The following is a 27,751-nucleotide window of genomic DNA, read 5'->3' on the forward strand; positions in this document are numbered from 1 at the left end:
AGAATAGAGTGGCAAAATAGTTGAGGAAGGTAGTAATCCTCCAATATGTTAATATCTTTTAAAGTTCCTAGTAGATAATGTAGAAATACAAAATGCTAAATGTACTAAGGAAGGGGTATTAACACGGTGAGCACTTGCATAAGCATTTATTTGTAACACAAGGGAAGAAAAACTAGTTAAGGAAAACTAGCAAAAAATTAAAAATCCATGAGTATTTGCATGATTCGTGTATTAGGTGCAGTGTTCTGAACTTCAGGTTTTACATTTCATGATGTTGTTCAGAATATTTGCTTAGAATGCAGCAGATGATTGCAGACAACTTATGTTAAATACTGTTAAATCAGTATGGGTGTTAAGCATACAATAATATAGTTGCTCTGTTTACTTTTATTGTTGACAGTTTGAGAAGTTAATTGATGAAGCTACAAGAAAAAAAGATTTTCAATTATTAGAACAATTTCTCGCAACAGAAGACTGTGAAAATGCCTCTCACAAATGCAGCAAACAGTTTGTCAACAAATTAGACAAGCTGCTGTGTCGGGTAATGTAACCATTCCATCAGAGTCATCTATACTGTCATTGGAATAGTCTGAAAAAGATTGTTTCTTTTGGTTTATACCAGCAGTTGATTTGAAAAACTGAAATAAAATTTAAGAATTAAATCTCTACTTCAAGCTGCAATTCAGGTGGCTTTTGAGAGCAAAAAGGTACCTGGCTAAATAAATACAGGTTCTTCTAGAACTCTACATTAAAGCTTATGTTACAATTTCAATTTCAGGAAATTGACAAACAAGAAGTCAGAAGCATTTCCATTTTACTGAATTCTCTTCAGAAATGTGCAGAAAAAATCAGCATAGCAGGAGAAGATGGGTTCCCAGCAATGATAAAATATGGTCTTATTGGAAGGATAAGTAAAACCATAACACATACATGAACTTCCAAAAATAACTATTAATAGAGCATGCATAAGTAATGCTTCAGTGCTCAATAGCTTGGTACTCAATTTGGTCCTTGATTGTTTTTGAATTAAGAATTTCCCATAACTTTGGAACAAACATGATTCAGATTTAAATGTTCTTTAACAAGTGGCTCCTTATAAAGTGACACCACTCTGCTGCAGAGAAGGTTTTGCAAATCATACAACAGATAGGTAATTTACAGCAATTTTAAGAAGATGGTATCTTTTTCCATTGCTGGTGCAATTTAATTTATTTTTTCTTTGTTAACACTCACAACAGCAATGTTGTACCTGTTCTTTCAACAGATTATAGTGCTATTCTGATTATTTTGCGTTATTTCAACCTGCATGTTAAATGTGTTAACATCATACATATACTGAAAAATAGACACCACTTCCTTATTGCTTTCACTAGGGAATTCACTGCAGCAAATTGATGGCAATTTCAGCTGAGTGTTACTCAATTGCCTTCTCAACTGCCTTAATTAAAACTAAAAAAGAGTGGTGGTAATTTCGTGCTTATATTCACACCTGCAAACACACTTTCTCATCCACCTACTGCCAGTTTTTCAGCTCCTTATCTGTGACGGCAGACGTAAAAGTAGATGTCTGGGTTTTGCGTTAGAAAGTCAGCTACTGAAATCAGTTTGAAATCACCTACGTTTGTTTATTGTGAGTGAAAAAAGTTCAGTTTGGGGCCAAAGTACACTCAGCAGAGTAACTAATTTTACTCAACTATAATAAGACCTGTTGTCCTTTTTCGTGCTATTAAAATAGATTTATTTTCCCTTTACATGGTGAATTGGTTTGAAAAGATAAAAGAAATTTTGATCTTCAGAGGAAATGAAAAGAGTGAAATGATTATAAGCCTGGCTGAAGATTTCTTCGATGTGTTGCTGGTAAAAAGAGATTGATAGTAAAATACCTTGTGTGTAGTTGTCAAAGTAATTATTACTAGTTTAGCAACAAGACTTTCCAATGTGTTTCTATTTAATATCCTTCTGAAGTTAATAGTTTGCCTGTATTTTTTCTCCTTTTCCTATCATGATTAGCATCATGAAATAAAGAAAAACAACAATGGGAGTGTTCAGTGAGCAAAAAAATTTCATCCTGGTCCAATTTTGATTACATAAATTATTGGTATGCTAATCCCAGGAGTCCAGGTTTATAAGGTTTGTCAGTTGGCTTCAGTTCATAACATTTTTGTCACTAGGGAAATAATTTTCATAAATTTAACTGAAATATTTTGGGAAGCCACACTTGGGATTAAAAGAATTCTCCTACGTCCTTCATTAAGGATGAAGTAATTTTAAAATCTTAAATGCTTTTCGATTACTTGCTTGTAGGTATGTTACCTGACTTGCATGCTGTAATATTTACAGTATCAAAATGTGTTTTGTTTTTTTTTTTTAATTACAGGCTCTATGGGACAGCAGACCTGAAGGTGAGCTTTACAAAAAGTGTAGACTAAATATGCTAAAGTGTTCTGAAAAAGCATCGCAAAGTTATCGGTGTTAAAATCACACAGTACTTGTGGAACCATCTTGAGGCAAGGTAGTTCTGAGAAGAACATGTGTAATGAGGATGGTGCAAAGTTTCTTGGTCTGATGTAAATACCCCACCAGATCTATTTGCTTCAGTTCATAAACTGTAACAGAATGGGCTTATCCTCAAGAGGGCTGTTCTGCACACAGAGGACTAAATTTCTTATTCATGTGAGAAAAAGCCTTAATGTCATCTGTAACTTTGTTTAATTTGAGGTTTCTCTACTGTCAGATTTCCTTGTAACTTGTCAATGTCAGTAATGAAAAAGCAGGATAGTCTAGTCTTCTCAGAGATGGCAACTGAATTGAGTTTTTCCTAAAAAGAGTGGCACTGTTCCAGAGCTCACCGTGTGCAGGTGATGCCCAACACCAGTTTGATGTCCTGGCACCTCGGGTGTGGGAGCAGCGACTGGATGTTTGCACTCTGTGAGCCGTGCTCCAGGAGTTCTGAGAGTGGTGCACAGAGAGGCAGAACACAGATGGATTTTTAGGTGTGTTTAATTTTACACAGCTTAGTATGAAGTACATTTTTTCCTATAAACACCCTGGAATGTGAAGTGTAACTACACAGCTTGTCCCCTCACCAATGTAACACGCATAGCTATAGGAAAAAGGCAGGCACTGTTCTGTTTCTAAGCTGTCACAGCTCAGCACAGCACGGTAGTCCTCCTTTATTGACTTTGTTAGCATGAGTATCACACTGCTCTTACCTTTTAGTATAGCACTAGGTGGAAGGTCACTACAGACCATTTTGATGTCTCAATAGGAATGAAAGATTCATTTCCTTGTCCCTGGGAAGATAAATTCCTGGGTCAGAATTTGATCTTGGAGACCTAAGTTACAGCATTGATCTGAATATATTTAAAAAATTAGGATCTCATGCCCAGGGGACTTATGCAGTGATGCACAGGAGTAGAAACACCATAAAGAGCCATGTTTACAATAGATTGAAGTAACCATTCTGTCTTGCATTTAACCAAGAAGTTTAAGATGTTTATTTTTAAATATCAGTAATGCTGTATGGAAAAGAAGGCATGCTACATTTCTGAATGAAAATGAATCTTCTCCCATATGCAGATGAGGGCGCACCCTAATACACTGTCAATAACTCTTTATTTTTTTCCTGTTCATGAGGTAAACTGGAAATACTGGAAAACTTTGTTCTGAGAACGTGCACCCTCATCACTGACGTAAGAATTAATATCTACGTCCAGCAAGAGGTAAACATTCTTATTTACAAGCAATAGTTTCCTGGTTAGTGTTTTAACAGACTTTGTGAAGGTGGTTATTCAACTGCACAGATGCTGCACAAAAAAGATAATATTGTAGTGTTGTGGTATCGGAAGGATGATTTAATGTTTCTCTAGGAATATTTGTTGGTTTCTACATACTGGGTGGTTGGTTGGTTTGTTTTTGAGATTACTGACCTACAATTTTTGTCTTGGACAGTAAATTGCACAAGAGTGGTATTAAGGTTCGGGTGAGAAAGCTGTATAAAAGCATAGGAAATAATATGCTCTGTTAGAACTGCTATAAAAAGGATTAAGATTGTTGGTTGTAAATTCTCTTGATGCTTGCAGGAAATTTGTATCTCTTCCAGCATACTGCAGATTTCTCCTGTTTATTTTGGTAATCTCAGGTTGTCAGGTCCTTTTTTTTTCCTCTCGAAAGCAAGGGAAAGTTACAAAAAAAAAACCATCTTCAGCAAAGCCTACATCCTCAAAGGAAGGGTTTTTAATGCAAATTTCAGGAACACTTTAGCTCAGCAACCAACTGAACTCTATCTTTGAAAGTTGGGGGGGTGTGTTCTATATTTAAACCTACAAATAAGAACTATAACCCTTTAACAACTGATGTTCACATTAAAGGTAATGTAATTTATTGAAATTGAGGTAGTTAAGGTCAGCTAGACCTCATTGTCTTTTCTTGTTTTGCAATTATTTAAGCATGCTGTTTTCTTCAGTGGTATGAAGTATATTAGAAGAGCTGGAAATAAGAATAACTTTAAGTTTAACAACTTACATTAAATCTTGCTCCCTTTTTTCCCACTTTTTTAGGTAGTAAGAAAACTTAACTTAATGCTCGACAACATGCCTCGAGATGCCAGGAAAAAGATATTTTCTACAAAGGAAATGTTGTGTGTCATGTAAATAATCTTCAGTATAATTTTTTATATCATTACGGTATTTGCATAGCTGGGAAGGCAATTTTTGCTAAGGCTGTTTATAACATGTGCAGATCACAGAATCCTAGAATGGTTTGGGTTGGAAAGGACCTTAAGATCATCCAGTTCTAACCCCCTGCCATGGGCAGAGACACCTCACACTTGACCGTGTTGCCCAAGGCTCTGTCCAGCCTGGCCCTGAACACTGCCAGGGATGGAGCATTTACCATTTCTTTGCGCAACCTCTTCCAGTGCCTCACGACCCTCACAGTCCGTGTTTAACTCGCTTTGCATTTGCTATTGTACTGCCAGCGTAGTGGCTGTGGGCAGATATTCTCATGGATTATTCTCCATTACAAGCCTTAATTTACGTCTTTCCTGATCTGGGTTAGGCTTTTTCTCATCCCAGTTGTCTTAAAATAATGAAATACTTATTTTTAAGAAGGTGTGTAAAGCACATGAATCAGTCATTGGAAGGACAAGCTGTTCACCTTAGGATTTTTTTTTTTTTTTTAATAGCATTTCAAAAAATAAGTAGAATAAAAATTAAATATGTATGAGGTGATTCACTTCCCCCAGTGGTAGTTTCAGGTGCACAGCCTTAGCAGAACACACTGACCCCTTTGAAGTCTAATGGTTTAGTAGAATCAGGCGTTTGTCTCCTACATTAAAGCTTGCAATTAAATAAAACTTTTCTTCTGTACTTTGTGTTGCTGTCATATTTTGATGAAACATTACTTTGTTTGGCAGGAGTGACATGGGGAAGAGAATTTTGGATGCTGGAGGTGAGCGTGAAACTTAATAAACAATTTAATATTGAGCTTCTTAAAAATTATATACAGACCCATTAAAAATCCAGAGAAGGCATTTAAAAGCTGCAGAATGTTGCAATTAGTCCTCTGAAAAATATGAATACTGCATGAAAACAATCTGCAAGCTGGAATGTTTCAGATGCATGCAGTGCATGGCTCTTTGATGTTTTCAGTCCTTCTCTAAAATGTAAGTTTCAAAATAGCAAAAGATGGTAAGGAAGTTAGTCTTCTCAGATAGTGACTTGCAAGCCATTTTTAGTAGTACTGAACTACTTCTCTCAGGAATCACTTTGGTATCCAACAGTTTCCCAAATCAGACAGGTGAAAGCTGAAAACCTCTCGTCTTGCTTGCCTAGTGTTCCTCTGACATTCCTTGAACGCTTGCTTGAAATTTCATTGTGAAACATAAGTTGGTTAGTCATTCTCATTCCCTTAATTCTTTATCTATATATCCTTTATGGGTTATGTGTTTGGATCTAATGTGATAGGTAACATTAAATGTTCAGCACTGCTTATACTAGTTTCCTAGTATAATCGTGATATAGTATATAATATACTGTTCTGTAGTATAATCAAAACATAATAATGCTTTTTTCATATCAGTAGTATCTTTAAAACTACTATTCCTGTAAAATGCATTGTGTTGTAGACTATGACCTGCAGGTAGCCATTACAGAAGCTTTATGCAGAATGATATCAGAGAAACAAAGAGGAGAACTGGCATGCCAGTGGTTTTCCATGGAGTTTGCGTCCAGTGCATTTAAAGGAATTAAAGATTCTGAGTTTGAAACAGTAAGTCATATAAAAAATATTTCCAGGGAGGTAAACTTCCGTTTTTTGGTTCTTTAAGAAATTTTTGTGTTTTAATAGGATTGCAGAAAATTTCTTAACCAGGTGAATGGCATGCTGGGAGACAAAAGAAGGTAAAATGGAATTTTTTAAAGCTAAGACATTTTCTTTGTTCTTTTTAATGGCCATTCATTGGGAGTAACCTTTTTAACACATTATGTTTGTCTTAGATAACAGCTTGAAGAAACTGTTCACTACATAAAGAACATTCGTTTGAAAAGATTCTTAAACAATAGAATCTGTTGGTATATGTTACTTTATTGATTTAGGAGGTAACGATCGAGGAGAATATCTGCTAGAGAAATAGGATGTGAAAAGGAAAGAAAATATGAGCTTTTTCTTATCTATATGATCACATGCTCTGCGTGTTAATTTTATATGTTATGACAGTAAAGAGATTGAATATCATTCTTAAAATACCAGCATGTAAGGTGGAAGTATGAATGTAGTGACTAGAGGTCTGAGACTACTCTTTAATTGTGAGAATGTTTAAAATTTCATGTTATCTCCTTTGGGGAAGAAGTGAAGTCAAGTGACTGCTCTTTTGGTTGCTTTGATCTTTTATTGTGCTGAAAACGCAATCAGGTTGCTGTGTTCAGATATGCAAAATTTATTTACAGCAGTTTAGGATACTTGACAAAATACCCTTTTCTTACAGGGTTTTTACATATCCATGTTTATCAGCAGCTCTTGATGAATATGAGGTAAGTTACAGTCGTCTTCATATATCCACAGATTTTCCTTTGTGCAGCTGAAGAATTTCTTTGCCTTCTAGTTAAGAAAAAATAATGTTTTTTTCCAGCAGTATACAGATGTGCATGTATTTAAAGCTTGTCACACTGTAACACAAAGCCTGTTAGCTGGTGTAAGTCATTGCTCTCAGCTCTTACTCCTTGTTTTGTTTTGGTTTAGCTACAGATACCGTTGGATGAAAATCTTGAAGAATTCTGGATTGATTTCAATGTTGGTAGCAGAAGTATATCTTTCTATGTGGCAGCAGATGATGCAGTAAGCTAATTTTTGTCCCTCATACTAGATTGGTCTGAGACAGTAGATGCATGTTCTTTAAGGGTATCAAATTTATTTCCCCATATCAACATGTCAGAGCTATGTGTGCACTCGGTGTGGAGGGGGGGGAAATCTAGACTTTGTGTACCTATTTAGATCAAACAATTTCCAAGTAATGACTTCCAAATACTCTTTGCAAACAGTTTAATATATGCATACATGAACAAGAAGCCATTTCACAAAATTGCAGTTGTTTTTGTAGATGAGACTCAACTGTTTAATGTCTTTACCAAAGCTCTTCTGAAATGCTGTTCGCTCTTATAAATGAAGCAAGTGCTTATTGTGCTCATTGTCAGTCCTTGTAATAGAGGATTAAAAAAGTTGAAAGTTTGTTCTCTCTGAATAACTTCGTGAACATTGCACTTTGAATTGTAATATAATGCTTTTCTATCTTTTAAAATACATATTTTTCTTACAAGGATCACCATTGGGAAACAGTCATTATACCAGAAGAAGAGGTAGACCAGTACAGCCTTGAAGGTATTGGCACTCAAAAACATGACCTTTTATTACACAATAACTTGGATTAATCCTGAAGTACTGACTCAATCCTCAGCAAAGCAAAATTCCAACTTAAAATATTATAGGCATTGTTTTTATCAGGAATAAAATTACATTTTAGACATGCAGGTGTGATTTTATTCAAATAGTGTCTTATTGTTATGTCAGTACAAAATAAGACAATGCATAAGACAATGACATTTAATAATGTTCCTTTTAAACTAGTTAGAATAGTTTTGTAAATTCTCCAATTTGTCTGAAGCTATAGTGAATCACTTTCAAAGAAAATTCTAAAAGATGCTATCTATAGAGAATAAGGATAAGGAAAATTCTACAGGATAATATAGAGAATTGCTTAAAGATGGAATCTTGAATTGTTTCAATAAAAATAAATTGTATGTGGGAGTGAATTAAATAAAATACACATTTTTAATAGCTCAGCTGAAGAATACAAGTAAGTTTCATGTATTTACAAACATTAAATGAGATGTTACTAAACTATAATGAAACTACTTTTCAAATTTTGCTTTTTTCCAGAAAAAGATTCAAAGAAATTATTAACAATATCTCTGAAAAGCCCAATGCATGTGGGGAATCAAGAAGGAGAGAAATTCTTCTTATATTTTGATTCCATCTTGGAAATCAAAGATGTAACTAGAAAGATTTATGGATTTAATAAATGTAAGGTAAGATTTAAACACCTTTTGAATAATTGACTGATTCAAAATAAATGTCTCATTGCCATATAAATGTTGTTATAGCTGTGATTATTGCTGTCTGTCTGTACCAACAGTTTCTGATTAGCGTTGTCAATGCAGAACACCATTTCTCCCATCATATGTTAAGCCTTGGTAAAGATGCCTAATAAGGACACAAGAAAACGGCCTCACGTTTTACCAGGGGAGGTTTAAATTGGATATTAGGAAAAATTTCTTGCCTAAGAGGGTTGTCAAGCACTGGAACAGGCTGCCCAGGGAAGTGGTAGAGTCACTGTCCCTGGAGGTACTTAAAAGATGTGTAGCTGTGGTGCTTGGGGACATGGTTTAGTGGTGGATTTGGCAGTGCTGGGTGAACAGCTGGACTTGAGTCAAATTTTGCATATGTAATTTTCCACAAAAATCCAAGAACTGGATGCTTAAAATATGGAAGTCTCTCAGAAATGATTCCTTAGCTATCCCACTTTTACAGTGCACTTACCACTCTTGTTAATTTACTCCTTTAGTAAATTTTTAGCAAGCCATAGCTTACTCTTTATTGCGTATAACAAACTGCTTTGCTCTGAATTCTTAGAAGCTCATGAGGAATGGAAGTGCTTTGAGCTTGTAGAATCTATTTTCCCCTATAACCTGGTTGCAGACACGTATCATCTCTGACTTAAATATTTTCTTTCCATTTCTGGTTTTAAAAAGAAAAATGAGCAAAGTGTGTATTTTTCATAGATGGTTACTCACTTTGTAGGATTTTAGTAAGAAGCAGTCTGCATCAGTTGCCAAAACAACTGTACATGTCGTCTTTGATGAAAGCGGATCACAGGTATTTCACTTCAGTATGCTGAGATTCTTGTTTTCATGAAGTTTATATTTTGTCTGATTATTAACTAATTTATGATCATTCATCATAAAAACAGGGACTTACAAAATGCCAGTAAAGATAACTCAAAAACCAGTTAAGTGATTTCTAGTAAGCATATATTGTATATCTGAGGAGATAATAATGTTAATATCCAAATCTTAGACTACATCAGGCAAATATACACAGGTGCATTTCTTTTATGTGAGTTGTGATTTGGTAACTCATCATTGTTAGCAAAAATAATAGTTAGGTTGGATGTATTTAAAACTAGAAGTATGTAAGCTCTGAAGTTTATCAAAATCTAGAGTAAGGAATGTGATGCTTAGGGTAAAGAAGTTACCCAGTGTGTGTTGGTATAAATATAAAATATCAAACATGCTAAAAACAAAACATTGTATAAAAATTTAAATAATGCAAAATATTATATAGGTTCTGGTACCAGAAAGTCAGTTGTCACCAGAAAAATCTGAAGAGGAGGGCAAACTCAGTAAGTACAAAACCCAACAACCTCCTGGATCTTTGAGGACTCTGAATAAAAATAACAGCCAAGAAAACTGCAGAGGTGGTTCCTCCAAGGTAAGTAGGGTTATCAAAACAGAGGGCATAAAAAATACAAGTGAATTTAAGTATTTATGCAATAGCTTTGCAGAAACTCCTGGGAATCATCTTGGCTACTTTGATTGTTGACAAGGGCTGGGATTTGTCCAAACTTCATTGAATTAATTTAGAAAACAACAATCACAATCACTGATCTCAGTTCAAAAACATTCATTTTGAGTATTAAATAATTCAGGTATTTTGGTGAACTTCCCCTAAAAAGGGAACTACATAAAAATCACATTACATTGATTTGTGCATCAACAGCAATTGACATTCCAATAATGCAGTGTCAAAAGACTCTTGGAGGTAGAATTTGTCTTGTCTTTCTTAAATCTGTATATTATGGTCCAGTTTTTCTGTTCCTCAAGGTAACTACGTCTTGTAAAAGGAAAGTGTCTGAAGCATCTGTGCTTATTCCTGGAAGATTTTCCACAAGAAGTCCACTGGTATTTGTTAGCACATGTAAGTTTCTGCATACTTTCCGAGTAAAAACATGCTATAAATCATCTTTGAAATACAAACATAAACTGTGATCCTTTGCACAGCTGCAAATGAAGAGTAGACCTTATAAATTTCCCTCACAGGTCCTTTAAACTTGAAGTTTTTAAACTAGGCCACTTGCTACTGGTCCATAGACATGATGCAGGGTAGTAGCTGCACATGCATTCCAAACAGCCAAAGACCACCTATTGTTGTTACTGCTGCTGTCAGTCAGCTGTTTGTGCTGGAGCAAGCTGAGAAGTCAGCAGTCGATTGGAAAATGTGAAGATGTAAAACTAGGTGGGTTTACATCTCTCTCCTCACATGCTTTTGGTTTAAAGACTCCTCAGCAGTGTTCTTTATAGCAGTGGTGGTGGAAAATCGTCTTTCTCCAATGTGTACATCTATCACTTGCATGTTACTCTTATCTAAATGCTGCATGTGTTTCTCCAAGGGGCAGTTGATTATGTGGCTAGTGAGCAAGGTGGGATTCCCTGCCAGGTTGAGTTACAGGTCCAGTGCCAATGATGCTTATGTCAGAAGTGCTTCTCGCAGAACAGGATAAGGAAGAGACTTCATCACAACTAGGAGTCATTACTTTCCTGCTAATAGTCTTACTGTAATGGATATTTAATACTGTCTACAAGGGAGAGATTTATAAAACAAAGACCAGTTAGAGCCTGGAGATGCAACTGGTGGCAGAACAGCACGACTAACAAACTTAATTTTCCTGCTTTAACTGTCTCAGGTGCATGAGTATCCTTAGTTCTGTAGAACCATGTATCATGTATAAATTAAGAGTACCAGAGGCTAGAAAAGAAAGTATTTTCAGATTGGGATGGAACAAGACTTATGTAACTTTTTTTATTCGGAACTTAACCAGTGTATTCCAGCAAAAATATATTACAGTAAAATCTTTAAATAGATGACCAACTATTTTTCACCAGAGCCAGCCTGTAAAAGCATTGTCTACCTCCACACATCCCCAGTCTATGGGCTTGTTAACCTCCATGTAACTCAACTGAAATCACTAGAATTAGAAGAGGTACATGAGGTGATATAAACACTAGCCATTTTTTTAATGCTTTTGGTATAGATGTGATTATGGGCAAAACTCTTCATATTGATGTCACAGACAGCACAGGAATTTTACTAGAAGAAATGGTAGAATTCTGACATGTCTCTGATTTGTCTTCAGCCACTCCTTGCAAAGGACGATTTAAATTACCTTTGGAAATGATGAGCTCTGCTGAAAGGTCTAACAGTACAGCAAATGAGACCAGAACAAAGAACTTCTATCAAGAATCTACTGGAGTATGCATGTCATCTGTAGCTAAGTCTTTTACTTAGAGTAATATTAATTTCAACTCTAATTTGTTCCTAATGTGTATTTTAAAAAGCTAGAGTTTTGCAGTCAGCAACTCACTTTTAGAAAATAGTGTGTTTACTTTATTGCATGTTTTCTTGACCTCTGCATTTCAGGTTTAAAATGTCTAAAGTCAGACAGAAATCTTCCAGAATTAGCTAAAATTTGCAGTCACTCCTCAGTTCTGACCCCAGAGTTAGTTGCATTTACTAGGGCCACAATTCTTCCTTTGTATATAACATGAAAATGGAGTATGCACAGAATCCCAAATTAATTATGCAGTGTTGAAATACTTTTAAAAACATACATTCAGCTGCAGCTGTGAAATGTTAATACCTCCAGGTTATAGTATTTATCGTATTGGGTTTAGTGCATTTTTTATTAGGCATTCACTAAAATCAAACAAAAACACATAGGTGTCACTGAACTGCAGTTGGAGTATAGATATTTTTGCTTGTGTTCGAGTTGAATAAAGATTTCAAAGTAACATTTTTATTTTATTCCTGGCTCTAAATATGCTTCTGGGTGAAATTCAGATCAAATCCCAGACTATAGGATTCTGAAGCAGTTTTTGCTTCAGAAAAAATGCTTTCAAAAAATGCTTTAACATATAGAATGTGTGGTTTAGAATATTTCAAGTGCTACTTTCTATGAGAATTTTCCTTCTCATGTTTTTATGTATTGTAGTTGTTTAGTGTTACTATTTGTGCTTTCCAGAGTGGGCAACGACATACACAGAACTTACTGTCTAGTGAAACAGAACAGAAAGTCAGGAAATCAAGTATCAGAAATGAGGCAAAACCCCCTGAAAAGGTACTGGCATCAGCACTTGTATGAAACGAAAAATAATTTCATATTTTATTAGGGAAAATACAAGTTTATGAGGTTATACTGCTTATAGTCCTACACTAATATTCTTTTGGGTGTTATCCCACTGTAGCAAATGTGTGCTGAAGAAGCTTTAGAAATGATAAAAGAGGCGGAAGTTGGGGCCACGCAAAAGCAAACCTTAGGTAAGTAATTGTCCAGGTGTTGACAGTCCTTACTTTAAAATCTGGACTTTTTAAAAGTTATTTTAATTTTGTCCATTTCTGTTGTATTAATTGATACCAAATTAATGTCTCATTTAGATGAAGTGTTAGATATTGTTCCTGATTCTCAGCCAGTAGGGAGAAGCAACAAACCGTTGTAAGTACTGGAAAAGAATGCCAAGTCACTGTTGTTGTCCCTCACTTTGAAGGGTGTATTTAAAGTATTGCCAGAATTGAAATTTTGTTGCATGGTTTCAGAAAATGCCAGAATTGAATTGTTTTGTCTTCCTGGGGGTTGCATTCAGAACTGTTGGCTGTGTAAGTCAGGTCACTTCTGTTATGTCACTTTTCTTGTTACCCTGAAAGCCATGGCACCAAACCAGCGCTCCTACATGTGTTTGCTAACGCTGCTTCATGAACAGTACTGGTCTGTTGTCTTAATCAAAAGATTTTAAATTGGTCAATCTGTTGATGAAAATAGTACTCACTAGCACAATCCAGAGTAGGAGTTTAAGTCAGCTTTAGTAGTAACAAGGAGACTAATTTAGATGACATCAGAAGGTAAACTACAAATGACACCTGGGTTTATATAAGTGAAATGTGCCATTAAAAAGTAGTAGATTTGACACATCAGATCTACCTAGGTTCAAGGTTTAATGATGGCTGTAGGATGTTGTTGCCTTTTTGAAGCTGACTTAAAAATACATCTTGTTTCTGAAGGTTTGCCATTTTACAAGGTGGTGACTACTTGAACAGTGCCAGCAGGCTTAGGTACCGCTGTAAAATGCATTGATAGCTACCAGATAGAACTATTTTCCTATTTTTGATGCATGTTTATTATAATAAAGACTCACTTTCTGCAGTTCACTGATAATAAGGTGTTATTACCTTTTTATAGGCTACCTTGTGTTTTGGAGAGTTCTTTTGATAAAAGCAAAGCATGGAAAAAAAGATCATGCTCTGTTCCTGAGAAGAATATATCAACGGGCGACAGGCAAAAGCTGAATCAATCATTGGAACGTACGTCCCATCCAGTTTGTGTTCACACTTTGTTAACCATTAGCACTAAAGTGGTTTAGATGAAATTTGAACTTACAGCTGTGCTTTTTATTTTGATCTTGTATTAGTTTCTGTTGTTAGTGAATAAGCTGTGAAACAAAAAGCATTTTTTTGTGTGGGTTTAGTTTTTTTTTAAGTATCTCTAAAGATAAGCAAAGAAATTAAGAGAAGAAAACCAAGAAAATTGAATGTGTATCACGTGGGAAGAAAACAGCAAAATATTTAGTGGACAGTTAGTGTTAGTCATTTGGAAGAGAAACTGTTAAGTACAGAAGGGAAAAATATTGAAACTACTACTGAGATGTCGTTTAAAACATTTCTTTCAGCTAGAGCATCCGAAACATCTTTGCATTCTGGTTTTACGAAAGAGGAATCTGATGTTCCTGTTAGAAAAGAGACAGCAAATCCAAAAGCATCAAACACGGTGGGAGTTTCTTACCTTCATTTCTTTGACTTGCAATTAAGAGAATTATCAAAGTTTCAGTGTTTCAGAATTTGTATTTTACTTTCATTTAGCCACAAACTTAATTGATTTTTCACTAATATCAAGTGCATTAAATACCATCGGCTTCACTCTTTGCTTTTTCAGTGTGACCTGTGTAAGATTAGTTTACTCTGAATTTCTTTTTAGTAATCATCTTTTTACAAAATAATCCTTAACTGAGCACCAACTTGAGCTTCTCATGTACTTTTTTGTTTACTTTTGAATGTTACAGTACCCAAACCCACAACATGGAAAAGACAATATCTGCTAAACTGGTATTTCACTGCTCACTGTTTGGGTAATGCAAGGGAAAATAGTTTTCAAAGAATTGATAGTACCTCTTGAAGGCATTTAAGGAAGTTGAGGTGGCTGCTGGGAACCTGTAGTTCTGTTCGCAGCTTCTCCCTTCTGTTGAGTGGGTTCGAAGCTGAGTCTTCAATTCTGTTTTTATAGAAAACAAAGTCTAAAGAAATGACAGATGCTGCAAAATCACTGATTAGTAAAATCAGTGACAGATATAAAGTAAAGACAGATGAGAAAAGCAAAGCAAGAGACTCCTTGGGTTTTAACAGGTATGATGTGAACTATTAATTTAGTTTTGTGCTTGTTCTTCTTGTGCCTGTGGCTTTGTCTATGATCTGCTCCTCTGTCTACAGTTATTTCATGTCCTGCTTTCATCTGAATCATTTGTTCACTTCTGATAAACCCTGTTGTACTGAAGAGTAGGAGTCTAGTAGTCGAATAGTTCCAGTAGTTGAAATAACTAAAAGGCTTTTAGAAACTTCAGTGGTCTGTTGCTCATTCATTCAAACATGTTTTGTGGAGAGAAATCAGCGGGTATGGTTCATGGGCACTGCACATGCTGAGTGTCTCCATTCCATCATCGTAGTTTGGGGGTCAAAGTTGGATTCAGCCATCAACCTTCTGATCATCTAAAACTCCTGGTTGTCTTCCTGAAAGAGTTGGCTGTTAGTTTAAATTAAATAAATAAGAAAATCAGTCTTTCCTTGCTGGAACTGATGTTTGGAAATACACTCTACATGTGTTTACATGCTCCCCATGTTTGATTGTAACTGGGTGACGAAGGACAGGAACAGTGAGGCTGTGTCACCTTTTAAGCATTTTGGATAGCAACTTGGAAGGCATGCAGAACCTGCAGTGTAGCTGTGTGAGCTGGAATCAATTTTTCTAGAGCACAGAAAAGAAAGAGGCTGATCTCTCTTAATCCACTTAGGTTTGTATTTAAATGCCTGAATAAATTTGTTGTGTTTGATAAGGTTTTTATTATATATAAGCAGTATTCTAATGCATATATTCTAATTGTCATTCAACAAAATGTGTCCTTACTTTTTAGGCCACATTTAAATAAATCCTGTGTCTCTAAGGTAACATATTGCTTTTGTTGGAAATATTTTTCATACTGCTATATGTACATAGGGTGGTAGCTAGTAGAAGTAAAGCAAAAGTTCACAAATACTTCTGAATGTTAAACATCTGTAGATGTTCATTATGCATTGACTGTATATACTTAAAATACTTTTTATATATTTACTTATGTGGAATAATATTTTTACAGGCAGCTGTCAGCCACTGAAACCCAAAGTAATTTCTGTTTCCATATTATATAACCAAATCTGTTCATTTTGAACATGGCAATGCTAAATATTTAGAATAAAAATATTGTCATAAATGAGATTACAGAATCCTTGAATGGGGTATAGCCAGGACAGAAATTAGTATAATGTTTGGAGGGGAGGAGAGGGGGAGAATTCTGAGGCTTTGTTGATATCCTTAAAGGTTAAATTCTAAAAGATTTAGTTTCTATTAGTCCTTGTCCCCTTTTGCCACATTGTACTGTTGCTAATCAAGTGGAGGTCTGAGGTTTTTCCGTATGTCCCTGATGAAGAACTTTGTACGGTGACTGTATATGAAAACATAGTCCAAATTTGGCATAGGAGTTAACTTTTTCTTTATATATAGGACGGAGTTCAGGATAGAAAGCTGAAAAGCTCTACTTTTCTTAATGTAACTGCTGGTCCTGTTGTGTAAGTAGTTAAAATGTTTTCAAACAAAATTTCCATGTACTCGTGCTTGACTTTGTGGAATGTTCACAATTCAGTTGAGAAACTGATCTCTGTGTCTGTTTGACAGGGATGATGTCTACAACTTTAACATCACTGGGTTTGATGAGCCTACGATAAAGCTTGGAGTAAGAATATACCTGAAACTGCTATGTTATGAATAGAATATAAAAGAATTCAGTCAACCGAAAGTATTGTTAACATCTAAAAATTCAATCATATCACTGAACTAAGTGGGGGAAAAAGTTTGCTGTGTAAATACCTTACACTTAAAGCTATAACAATGCTTTCCTCAATTAAGAAGCAAACTGTTTGTTAGGAGTATCATCATTTTTCAGTTATCCTGTTACCCTGAAAGTGTTATTGTCATCCTTCTGATCCCCATTGTAAAGACGTCTTTGCCCAGATGTTTGAGTGAAAAGAGAACGGGGCTAAGATAGAAGCAAAAGACAAGGAAAGATAGTTTTGCTCCTTACGGCTCGAAGGAGCCTGCTGGATTGGTGAAAGTAGCAAAGCAAATGAATGGAAATCATTTATTAGTTTGAGACAGTGAAAGCTTTGGTCCTTGCCACTTGGTTCTGTTCTTAAGTAATTTCTAAGATAGAAATTAATCATCATAAGTTAATTGCTGAGTATAAAAAGCAAGCAGAAAAAGCCCCTACCTTTTACAGGGGTGGCCTGTTTAATTTTGTTAAAATTGTATAACAAATGAAAACCTCCACTTGTTTGTTATTTACTTACATTTTCAGATGGAAGAATTGCATGTTACTAAAGTGAGCACTCATACAGATTCAAACAAAAAAGGGTAGGAATGGTCTATTTTGTCCTAGTCTGCTGATTATCAGCAATAGTACTGTTTGCATTCAGCAGCATTCTGTTATGAAAATCCAGGGAATGTAGCCATGATAATAGTATCTTGACTGTGTTGGTTTTTCAAGCAATAAACATAGCTGCTGTGGTCTCATGATTTTCCTCTGGAAAGCTGACTAAAAGGAAAGAATGTGTTTCATGAAGAAAACAACTTTAGTTCTCTTCATAGAATACTACGGGGATAGAAACTCCTGAGTAGAGAGGGGAGGGTTTTGTTTATGATCAGCCTGCAAAGAGACATATCCTTACTGTGTGTTCTCATGGATCATTAGCAAATAAGCACATCCTTTAAGGTTGAAGGTGAACAGGTATTTCCAAAATCGATGTGAAAACAAAAAGTAGGTGCATTTGTTCGAATGCCTAATCCACATATCACATGAACAGTAGAAACATTTAGAACAAGTATTTGTAAATGTATCGTTTAAAGGTGTGTCTTATTTTTCTCATTAAGGAATGCAGATGATGGTAAAACTAGCACTGAAGTGAAAGAAAGAAAACAAGTAAGGCTTCTATTTTTGTGGCTCAGAATACCTGGTCTTCCTGCCTTTACATACCAATTATGTAAGTGAAAGGTATATTAAAAGTAATGGATAAATTAAAAAGATTTTTCGTCTTGTAGATTACAAACAACAAAAACCAGAAGCATTTGTTCAGTGACACGGATACAGAAAACAGAGGTGATGACTGCAAGACAGACATTAGTTGGCTGCGAGAATCGAATAGAAAACCTAAAGCCCACTTAATTGATTACAGCAGAAATAAGCACTTGGGGAAACCCATAAACACAGTCAAAAGTGAGAAACTTTTTCTATATTTCTTAAGAATACTGCAGTAAGTTTGTCCACAGACATTAACTGCACAGCATGTAATGTGCTGTGCTACAGATAAGGGGTTTTTTGTCTTATTTCCAAGCGTAAGGAATGTTCAGATTAGTTCTAATAATTTACAAAGGTGACTTTCTAAAAAGGCTGGATTTTAACATGGAAAATGGGACAGGCAGAGGTGGTGGTCAACAAAAAAAACCCCTTTGACTTTTGAAAATAATGTGCTGAAAGCAGTGTACTGAATCAGTAACTTTGGGGGTATAAAAGTGATTCTGTGACTTTACAGCTAAAACTCTGGATGTCAAACATTTGAATATTTTGCTGATTTTTCTAACTTTATGCATTGTGACAGCAGATAAATTGCCTGAACCTGTTTGCCACGTGGATAAACCTAAAGGCAAAAATGCAAATAAGAAAAAGGTAAATGTAAATTTGCAACTAGACTTGTAATACATAGTCAAAATGCTTTAACTCGCTACATAAAGTGTTTTAAAATAATTTTTCATAAATATGTACCATTTCTCTGTGCTTATTTCAAGATCTCTTGTTAAATACAGTTTATTCTTTTCAGGTACTGTATTCTTTTTCTGTAGTATCTAGCTAGTATTTCAGGCATAACACTGGCTGTGAGTTAGAGTGACTGTTATACATTGATGTTATTGTAAGTTCTACTAATGAAATTATCGATTATGTCTATTTACTGCTTAATAGCCATCTACTCTAATGAATATATAATATTCATGTAATAATTATAATCATCATATAATATTCATATAATACCCTGAGGAGGGTTCAATTGCTCAGTGTTGAATCTGTCTGCTTACTAATGTGCCTTTTTTAGTAACAAAATGCCCCAGATCTACCAAAGCAAGTTCAAAGTGCCTACTTTGAGGAGGTAGAGTTCCACTACTGCACAGATTTAGGTGGAGGGCATCTGAAGTCACTAACAGACTTGACCCTGGAAATGAGGAAGCTGTTTCCCAGCATACATTTTGTCTAGAGCACTTTTCAAGAGAGTAGGAGGCCAGAGTTCTAATATCTCCTAGTCTGAGAGGTGTTGCACTTACATTTTTTTCATCCCTTCTAATGTCAGGTCCCTGGGGTACTTTCAGTGAGAACATGATTTGCTCTATTTCTGAACACTGCCTGCTGTGTAAAGTGGCAGTAGTAACGGAGTAGAAGGGGGACAGATAGGAAAAGGAAGACTGATTCTGGTCTGGTTGTTAAGGTGATCAGTTCAGAGGTAATGATCAAGGATGCTGGTTCCTGCTCACTGTGCAGGCTTTTGGCTTTGTTCTACTTCAAACTAGGTACAGTCTCATTTAAATGTGTGTGTATTTCAGAGAGCCACCTTTGGAAACCCACTGCAGCTTTGCTGTAGTTCAAAAATCAGGTTTATTTTGACTCTTCACTTTTTTGACTCGCATTCCTGACTGCACTGAGCCTGATCTACAGTGAAAATTATCTGCCTAAAATGCTTAGTAGATTGATGGTTGGACTCTCCAAGACTTAGTGAAGTTATGATTTTTAGTTGTTCTGAAATAATGGATTTCAAGTAATGAAACCAAGTTACCTGCCAGTTATTCTTACCTATTTGTTAATTATTCTGATGTGATCTGAAGGTATTTTTATTCTTCCAAAGACAAACAAATGTAAAAAAGAGAATTCAAGAACTGATGAACCAATAAAACCAACGACCAGACAAAAACGGCCTCGAAGAGCAGCGTTAGCAAAAAACTACAAAGAGCTTTCCAGTTCAGAGTCAGAGAGTGAAAGGGAATCTCTAACATGCATCTCTAAGGAGGAGAAATCAAAAATACGGGTATAGAGTTGTACTTTATTCTTAAAAATTCACTTCTGACCTTTTTTTTTTTATTATATATTCTGGTCCACTTTGTACTTAGTGCTCCTGATTTTAAGTGCCCAACATGAGCGCATTGAAATTTTTTTTTATTATTATATTTTTTTTTTATTATTATTATAGAATATTTTATTATTTCTAGTAGTGCCCTTTTTAATAATGAGTATTTAGCTGCTAAGAAAATCAGTCCTAAATAATCTTTCAGTCATAATAGGATTTCGGTTTCCATTTATGAAATTTATTCTGCTCCAAAGTACTACTGTGTCCTTTATTTAAAAAACATAAGTTCTATGGAGCCAGATTTTGCTCTTTTCTGTAGTGTAGTATGGATAATCCTAAGCCTATTCTGTGTACAATAAAAAGACTGACTTGATAGGGGGTATGTCAGTATATTTGCTAAATATCCAAACAGGATTTCTAGTAAATTAAGCAATGACATTGGCTGCTAAAACTCTTTGCATTCTTTTAGTGTAGCATTTCCCTGTACATGGAGAGGTCTGCAAACTTCATTGATTAGGTCCTGAAGCATCAGTAATTGCTTCCAATAGTGAAGAAGTTCATAAGAATAGGAATTTGGGTGCCGAATTAAACAAACTCAATATTTACTGGTATTAGAACACCTGATATACCCATGAATTTAAATTCTTCTAATGATATTCCTTTTGGACCTTCTGCTTGTTCAACAGTACATATGGATAATATGCTCTTTGCCTGTGTGTGTGTATATATATTTTCCATATGTTTCCATATGTTTACAAATAATGTTTATATAAACTTTGTATTGTAATAGAAACGTATGAATGGAGAAAATAGGGATGATAATCAGCAAAAGGAACTCCAGAATATTTCATCTACGGAGCCAAAGAGAGTAGCAAACTGTGTACAGAAAGCATTTACTGAATCAAAGAACTTTGCAGAAGAAAAGAAAATTGAAATGCCCTCATTTGAGAGTCCCATGTCTCTTGAGATCATGAGATGTAGGTATTTTGACTTTACAGCAACGCTGTATCAAAAGTTGGAGGTTAAATGAGGATTATCATAGTAGTACAACTTTACATTTATTTCATCTTTTAAAAAGATATCCCCGAATTCAGTGTGTAGCACATAATTTAAGGAAGTGTATTAACATGTCACACTTTTATAGGTTGATGCAGTTATTTGACATTAGCATAGTATAGAAGTGCAATACAGAAGTGTTAGAATGAATGTGGTAACTGCTAAAATAGTGCAGGGAGTGCAAAAAGTGCAAGTGTGGGAAGTAGTATGCTGACACTTGAAGTGAAATTCCACACATCTGAGATGTGCAAATACCTAGAGTTGCAACAGTTAGCAATATGGGGCTTTAACTTACCTTTTTCAACTTTCATTCTTTGTGCTGACAGTTTAGTAACTGTTTTCTAGGTACTGAAAGAATATCAGGAGGAGATGTTACTCAAGAACATACTGGTAGTGAAAGATCACTCAGTCTTCAGGAGTTAACACCAGAAAAAACAGAAATGTTAAACTTTGAGAAAGGAATCTCTCCCAGTGATTTCTGTCCCCAGAAAAAGAACTTTCAAAGTCTGTGTCTCAATCAGTCCCCTGAGATGCCTGCTAAAAAGTTAACATTTGGAAATAAAAGTTTCTCACCAGCTTTAAGTGAAGCATCTTTGGTAAGAACATTGAAGTTACTCTACAGTTATTTTAACTGAAAATGATTCTCTTCAGCTGCCGACTGCTTTATGCTTTTTGTACATCCCCTCTCAATTATTATGTTTTGTTAATGTGTAGCTCAGCTTACCAACATGTAAAACTGTTAATGGAAAACCTGCAAAGGGATCCACATGCAAAACACGTGATAATAATGAAGATTCGAGTTTCAGACATTGCTTTTCAGACACGCGTTCTATTAAAGGAAAACTGCATGATACAACTACAACAATAGACACATGTTCTATTAAAGGAAAACTACAAGATACAACTAAACCTATCACCAAAAGTAAAGAGGAGGTATGTTACTAAAGCCTTTGCTCTCCAGAAACGAGCAGCCATTTTTCCTCTGTTTTATCTACTTTACAGATGGGGAGGTTTAAGGGAAATGCATCTTTCTTAATGTTAAATGCTATATATAATGTTTACTTGTGACCTTCTTGGAAAATCTTACTAGTTATTGTTTAAATATTTGAGCTAAGTTAGGGAATTGTTTGTCACATGGATACAGGGGAAGAATTGTATCCTAGCAAGATCGGTGATAATTAATATATTAAACAACAGGGAGTAAATATTTCCTTCTGGATTTTCAATAGAAAAGAAACAATTTTTCACAAACTAAAGAATTGTGACATCTGCATGGAAAAATTCTTGAGGTGAAAAAGTGCTCTTACAGTTTTAGCATTAACGTACTGCTCAATATAACAACTATTGTAGCGTTGGCATATGAACTGAAACTGCTGTATGCCTTCAGAGCATGTCTTCTGAGTACTTTTTCTGGTGAAAAAAAGCACTAATGACTTCTTAAAGAAATCCTTTTGTTTGTGTTCTTTTGCAGGAAACAGACCTTATTGGTCACTTGAGGTACTGCTATCATTAATGGTCAATGTGATGAAGTTGTTTGTTCTTTCATCCAGTGTGACCCAGTAGTAATTCATGCAGTGATTCTTTTTTTTTTGTCGAACTGTAGTGTGTTCATGTCCCTGCTATAATGAAAAGCAACTTAAATGTGGATTTCTGAAGACTTCTGAAAGTGCTTGAATTTGGAAGTTAATCAGTCAGTGACTTTTCTTTCAGGATTGTGTAGCACCACCTCCATCGTCTGCTTCCAGTGGAAGTAAAGTACAATCTTGGAGTGAAGAACCTTATGCCCCTGTGCATGAGTCAGGTACAAACATTTCATTTTAAGCAGAAGACTTTCTATGTGTTGTCTTGTGAAGGTTAAGAAAAATGTTTATTTGGCATAAAAATATGACTCAAGTTCTTAAATTATGTTTTCAGTATTATTCCATGTCTACTCTTTTGCTCATTTTCTGCATTGTTTTAATTATCCCATTCAAAAAAAAAAAAAAAAAAGAAAATTGGGCTCCAAAATGCAGTTACTGTAAGGAGTTAGTTGTGCTCTTAAGATATTGATTAAGATTTCTTTTGACACTGAAAAAAAAGTGGGGCTAAATGGTATTATCAGGAAAAGAGGGCTTAGCGTGAACCCCTATAATGAGCAAGTCTTGAATGGGGCTGTGTTCATTGAAATCTTGCTGTTCATTGACAACTTCTATCACTGAATGTGCCCTCCTTGAAGGTAATGCTAATTAATTTTTATATAATTCTCGAGCTTTAAAGCCACATACTCCTAGAGTTTGGCTCTTCTTTATCCTCCCATGTCATTATTCTAAATTAAGCCTAACAAGAAGCTTTGTTTTCATGTTTATTAAAGGACCAACTATACAGCCATTTCTCAAGCGAAGGTACCACAGTGATCCAGAAAGCAATTCTGATGAAGCAGAAACAAGCAAAGAGGAGGAAAAGAAAGGAAAGAGAAGAACAAAGTTACAGCCTAGAGAACTATTTAAAACAGAGAGTGCTGCTACACACAGAGGTTAGTTACGGAGTGAAAGCTGTGCTTGTGCAGAAGTTTAAAGTAACATAACAAAGTTTTAACAAGAAAAGATAATATCCACTAAAAAACATTTTACGTGTTTAAGAAAGAAATAAAAAGAAATTCTAAATATTTAGAGACTATATCCATTAAAAAAAATTTTACAGGAAACCAGAAACTGGTCTCAGCCATTTAATTTCGGAGCCATTTCAGACATCTGTATTCAACAAAAGCTGTTATAGGCCCTTTTGTAGCTTCAGATAGGATACTTCTTCATTCTGAATTTTAACATTATCTTTTTTTTTTTTTTACTTCAGTGTCTGAAAGCGTATCTACTGAATCTGCAAATGATCTGTCTGGTTTGGATGGGGAAATCTGGGAGCCGGGTTGTTCAACTATCAGTATCTGTCAGAAGCTCCAAAAAGAATTTACTAAGAAAATTGAGGCAAGATATTTCATATACAATATTAGTTGTCCATGTGAGTACATGTGCATGTAAATGATAGCTTCTAGTACACTACAGGCTTTGCTTAAAAGGACATGAAAACAGCTATGTGCATAGAATGTCAGGAAATCATAAAATTCAAGTTTCCTTTTATGCCTTTTTCAGTTCCTTTATGTACGTGGCTCTCGAACGATTTTCTTTCCAGCTCTGCTTTGGTTTTTATCATGTGTGTAGTTCAAAACAAGTGTGTGTATTTAAAGGAGTGAGCATACTGCATTTTGATTTTTATTTATTTTTTTAATTATGAAAGCCATGAATGAAATTCCTTTGCAGAAAGGAAAACATGAGCCTGAATAATGTATTTGTTCATCTCTGACAGCTGCACACACACATCATTCATTCGATGTGTACTTACTCTAGTTTGAAGAAATGTATTTTTCAAACAATGTACTTCTAAGTACATTATTTAATTTTATATATGTACATAATGTACTTCTATTTAAGTACATTAAAATCAGGTAGAGTTTTATTAAAAACATAAAGCTATCTTACATTTCATTAATAGAAAGCTTTGCTTTCAAAGATAGATGATAAAAAAAGGGGGGTTTTGCTCAGTATGAGCTGTGATACTGAGCAATTACAGTACAAAACATGCTACAGGGTTGGGGTTTTTTCTTAAAGTGAAAATAATCTGAATTTAATGTTAAAACATCCCCATAGAGCCGCTCCAGGAAAATGGATAATTTTGCGAAACAATCACTGCAAGCTGCCCATGAGCATTTGTCAGCCATGAGTTACCAGCTTCATGAACACAGGTTTGTAAGCAAAGGTTTATTTTAAAACATCCTTAAAATGCAGTGAATACCTCCTGAAAGCAGCTCGTTTTGTTTTGGCAGGAGCAGGCAGCTGGATGAATTCCGTTCTGCTCTCCTTGAGCAACTTGAGAATTTTGAGAATGATTCTCAGTCCCTGAAAAACATGGAAAAAGAATTCTCGGTTTGTATTTTAATTGCTTGATCATGGAGAAGAGGGAATTCTTGTGGATTCCATAGATGTTCATATCGTCTTTAACCTGAGATCCTTAGTTTTGATTTAAAAAGCCTTCATCATTTTGCTTAAAGTTGGGTTACATTTCAAATAATGGGTTTGAGGTGTTAGCATTGGCTAATGCATTGCTCTTACAATTTCTACATCAGCGCTCTATGGTTTTCTTCCTAGAACAAACTACCACAACCAGTTTCAATGGGTATTTACCCCACTTCAGGAGCCTTATTTTCAGGAACAGCATGTAGGTGTTTGAACCTGATTTGCTGTGTGTTCTACGCCCAGCCAGTTGACGTTGTTTCTCCTACCTGCTGTAATGTAAAAATCAATATGTAAAAATCATGTAAACACAAGACTACACTTGCTTTTTCTTTGTCTCTGGAGGCATGGCTTAAATTATATGGAAGTTCTGATTAAAATGCTATGCATGTTCTCTTTCATTGTTTTGAAACTGGTAGGCAGAACAGATTTTTGGTTAAATTGGTTCCATGAAAATAGAATTCCTGAAGTGCCTCATCCTGCCAGCTAAGCTTCCCCTCTTCTCCCGCCCCACGCTTCTGTGGTGACTGTGTTAACTCCTACCCATTCTGTGCTGAGTCTGTGATTTATTCATAGTAGATATTAGTCAGTTTTAGGTCAGAAAATATGAGCTCCTACTGGTTATCATCTATTAATATTTTTCTTTCCAGACCTTTTGGAAAAAGCATACACATACTTTTAGTACATACGTGAAAAATGAGCAGCAGAGGTTAGTAGGCTTCACTAATTCTGGGGTGAGATTTGCGTTCTGTTTGTTTGAAGTATAAGTTAGGCCAACTCTGTGCAGTTTCTCTCTTCCATAAAATAGAGATAGATGAGATGAGAAAATTCGATTAAAATATTCTGTTACAGGAAAAATGTGATTATTCTCTGTGTAAATTTCTCCATATACCTGAGGGACTATTCCAGTAGTAACAATGATGGTAACGTTTATCCATGCTTTTAAGTACAAATAGACTACGAATAATGGCATGTATTCACGGTGTGTGTGGAAAGTTCATACGTAGCAAAGCTGTTTGAACTGCATTTTATTTCTCTAGAATTCAGATTCTTAAAAGCTCATTTGAAAAGAACATCTGCCATACTGGTGACTGTGAAGAACATGTTTTTACTTCAGAGGTATGATGAACTTTTGTTTCTTTCTTCTTCTTAACAATTCTTCGATTTTACCAACAGATACAGCATTGACTTTTTTCCCAAAGAAAGTCTTTATCCTTTTTCATTGTCATAAGATGTCCTTTAACATAACAATATTCAATGTTTTAGGCCTAGATTTCATGCATTAGAAGGTCTATGCAATTATCTGCAAAACTGCTGCAAGATGTATTCTGTATTCTGTGACTCTGTTTACCAGTGTTAATCATCCAAGAAAGAACAAATACAAAACACGCATCCCTTTCCTTAAGAAGGTGGATGCATGTGCCTCTGTATCTCTGTTATAAACCATTTAGGGATGTAATTGTCGTCTTGAAATGGGTTACCAAGTGTGAACACAGAAGATACTGAATGTATCTTTTTATAGATGAATCTGATGAAAGAAGACTTAAAAGGATTCCAAGAGAAGCTTCTGAAAGAAATGGTAAATGAAGTTATGTTGTCTTCAGTTTTATTCATTGTTCAATTATAGCTGTTTGAACACTGAATTATTAAAAATTGCAATTTCTAGTCCTATATATAAAAAATAAAAATGAGTCAGAATCCAAGTGTCACTGACATGTTATACTTGAAACCTTATCTGGGGGGTGAAAGCAGCACATAGATTCAGATGAACTGTTTTAATTCTGAGTCTTAATATATTGAGCATTGAGATGGAAAAGAAAAATATCATCTTTGGCATGTTAAAAGCAGCATATGCTATGCACCAGAATTATAATACTTTATGTGATAAATGTAATGCTTTTTACACAGCAAGAAGAGGAGTTGTGCAATGTTCGCAGAGGATTGCAGACATTGTTTCAATCAGAAGATAGAATTCTGCAGTAATATTGTCAGATACCTTCCTGAAATTCAAGGTGAATATAAATGCTCTTTTATAATGTAAAATGTGACAGCTTTGGGGTTTTGATCTCAAGGAAACTGCTGTAATGAAAGTGTTTTTTCCTTAATAATATTCAAATCTTTGTGGATAAGACTTCTTTTATATGTGAGATTTGAAATGATTTTACAGAATCTGATAAAATGCAGTATGTAAATTCTTGGATTTTTAGCATATGCTATTTTTTTAAGAAGTCTTTAACAATTTTGATAGGTTATTTAACTGACTTTCAAAGAAATCACTTTGAATTTCACTTTGAATCTCTGGTTTGGGTCTGTGTGTACAGAACACCCCTTTTGTCTGATCCAGAATATAGTCAGAATTTACTTAGGGATCAAATTGCCTGTTTTGATCTCAGTCCTATTTGTCTGTGCTGTTAGACTTCATTAGGAGTTTCTAAGAGAAAACAAAACCTTAACACTTGTGGTTGAGCTGTGTTGCACATAGTTGAATTAAATATTTCAAGAAAAATGTATATTGTCTGTCTTTTGTTTTA

The 27,751-nt window shown here is 35.1% G+C and overlaps 1 protein-coding gene across 1 annotated transcript; it reads left to right on the forward strand.

The window, feature by feature from the left end:
- The first annotated feature begins 1,765 nt into the window (after positions 1-1,765).
- Positions 1,766-27,360, forward strand: SYCP2 (synaptonemal complex protein 2). The gene is made up of 40 exons (XM_030503169.1): positions 1,766-1,857; positions 2,378-2,402; positions 3,637-3,722; positions 4,560-4,648; positions 5,417-5,451; positions 6,128-6,270; positions 6,349-6,401; positions 6,986-7,031; positions 7,240-7,335; positions 7,815-7,875; positions 8,434-8,582; positions 9,898-10,044; positions 10,437-10,530; positions 11,747-11,862; positions 12,632-12,727; positions 12,855-12,927; positions 13,045-13,102; positions 13,844-13,965; positions 14,331-14,428; positions 14,942-15,060; positions 15,843-15,873; positions 16,469-16,533; positions 16,640-16,697; positions 17,319-17,374; positions 17,891-17,939; positions 18,059-18,233; positions 18,616-18,683; positions 19,906-20,085; positions 20,915-21,101; positions 21,526-21,776; positions 21,895-22,113; positions 22,891-22,981; positions 23,531-23,692; positions 24,010-24,137; positions 24,858-24,952; positions 25,034-25,133; positions 25,871-25,929; positions 26,261-26,339; positions 26,743-26,799; positions 27,129-27,360. Exons 1-40 carry the CDS (start codon positions 1,816-1,818, stop codon positions 27,201-27,203), a joined length of 3,933 nt encoding a protein of 1,310 aa, XP_030359029.1. The 5' UTR covers positions 1,766-1,815; the 3' UTR covers positions 27,204-27,360.
- Positions 27,361-27,751: the final 391 nt, after the last annotated feature.

Source organism: Strigops habroptila, chromosome 13 (assembly GCF_004027225.2).
Source record: "Strigops habroptila isolate Jane chromosome 13, bStrHab1.2.pri, whole genome shotgun sequence".
Classification (NCBI taxonomy): Eukaryota; Metazoa; Chordata; class Aves; order Psittaciformes; family Psittacidae; genus Strigops; species Strigops habroptila.

What these genes read in the sequence shown, in the direction of transcription:
- SYCP2 (XM_030503169.1), top strand. Translation starts at nt 1,816, where the DNA reads ATGATTATAAGCCTGGCTGAAGATTTCTTCGATGTGTTGCTG. An exon ending in ATTTCTTCGATGTGTTGCTG is followed by an intron (nt 1,858 to 2,377) that starts GTAAAAAGAGAT and finishes TTTTAATTACAG; the next exon opens with GCTCTATGGGACAGCAGACC. An exon ending in ATGGGACAGCAGACCTGAAG is followed by an intron (nt 2,403 to 3,636) that starts GTGAGCTTTACA and finishes CCTGTTCATGAG; the next exon opens with GTAAACTGGAAATACTGGAA.